We start from the raw sequence: 1,625 nt of genomic DNA on the forward strand, positions 1-1,625 counted from the left end.
GAGTCCCTGAAACTTCCCATTTTCCCTTCTAATCGGGAATGAATTCTTTCTGCCAAAGGTAAGCATTATGCTGACTTCCATGGTCGCATTTCATCCTTTCCTTTATAGCTATACCATTGGAAGATGTATCTCCTAGTAGCATTAGTTTTGTCTCATTTTTTTAATATTACATAAATGCAAACAAACAGTGTGTTTTTTGTCTGTGGATCTCATTTCTTTTGCTTAACAGTTGGTTTGAGTCGTCCACGTTACTGCATGTGGCTGTACTCGGTTCACTTTCCTTGCTGTATGATATTCCTCTATCTGAATAAACAAAATCTACTTATTTATTTTACTACCAATGAACATTTAGGTTGTTTCTAGTTTCTAGTTACTAAAACAATGCTGCAGTGACGACTCTCGTTCATGTTTCTTGGCACATGTATGCCTGTATCTGTTGAGCATATCCATTGGATTGGGATGTTTTATTACAGGATATGCATGCATCTAACTAGTGGAAAATGCCATGCTATTTTCCAAAGTGGATGATACTTGTAACTTACACTTGTACCAGTACTGTTCAGAAGGTCTCCTGGCTCCACATCCTTGTTAATGCTCGGTATTGTCAGGTTTTCTAATTTTACTCATTTTGGTGGATATGTGCTAATATCTCATTGTGGTTTTAATTGCATTTTCCTTATTAACCACTTGTACATCCTCTTTATAAAGTGTCTATTCAAGTCACTTGCCTATTTTTCTGCTGAGTTGTCTACCTTTTTTCTTTCTGCATATAGTTATTTTTATGTGTTCTGAATTAGAGCCTTTTGTTGGTGCCGTATTTCATCTCTTTTCTTACTGGTATTTCATGTCTTTTCTTACGTATCTTTTAATGGTGACTGCTCGTGAACAGAAGGTAATTTCAGTGTAGTCAAGGTTATCATCTTTTCTTTTATATCTAGTGTATACTTTGTTTTGTTTAAAAAATCATTGACTATATAAAGGTCATAAAGATATTCTCCACTATTTTCTCCTAGAAGCAGTATTTTGTCTTTCACGATAGATTGAAAACACACCTGGAACTCATCTTTCTTACTTCTTAAAATAAGACCCTTGATTTTTGGCATCACTGTTCTCTAAAATATGCATTAAAGGCTCCCTCTGCTTGATTGTTCGAGCTGGGGCACTGGTCTTCTCCAGCCCTCAGTGTTCCTGGTTCTCAGGCCTTCAGACTCAGCATGGAATCCACACCGCTGGCCCTGTGACTTTTAGGCCTTCAAACTGCACTGCTGGCTTTCCCGGAGCTCCAGCTTACATGTGGCAGATTGTGGGACTTCTTGGTCTTTATAATTGTGTGAGCCAATACCTTATAATAAATCAATGTATATGCTATAAATCAATAAATCAATATGCTCTATCTACCTATCAATGTATATGCTATAAATCAATAAATCAATATGCTCTATCTACCTATCGCCTATTAGTTCTGTTTCTTTGGGGAGCCCTAACACATTCTACCTTTTGGCTACTTCAAGTAATGCTGCTATGCTATCATTTTTACTACTATTATTGTTATTGACAAATTGATTAATAAAAATTTTTCTTAGTGCCTTTTCTCTTGGTGGTACTTTTCCTATTTTATTTTATTT

General features: G+C 35.9%; 1 protein-coding gene across 2 annotated transcripts in view; it reads right to left on the reverse strand.

The window, feature by feature from the left end:
• ERP27 (endoplasmic reticulum protein 27) overlaps positions 1–1,625 on the reverse strand; it is a 20,510-nt gene that overhangs the window by 7,743 nt on the left and 11,142 nt on the right. The window contains exon 2 of one of the 2 annotated variants that reach the window (XM_008582378.1): positions 688–696. The exons of the other annotated variant lie outside the window; for it this stretch is intronic. Coding sequence (XP_008580600.1) covers positions 688–696 — 9 coding nt within the window. The remainder of the gene's footprint in view (positions 1–687; positions 697–1,625) is intronic. 2 annotated transcript variants of the gene reach the window in all.

The sequence above is a fragment of the Galeopterus variegatus genome, unplaced genomic scaffold, assembly GCF_000696425.1.
Source record: "Galeopterus variegatus unplaced genomic scaffold, G_variegatus-3.0.2 Scaffold2594, whole genome shotgun sequence".
Lineage (NCBI taxonomy): Eukaryota > Metazoa > Chordata > Mammalia > Dermoptera > Cynocephalidae > Galeopterus > Galeopterus variegatus.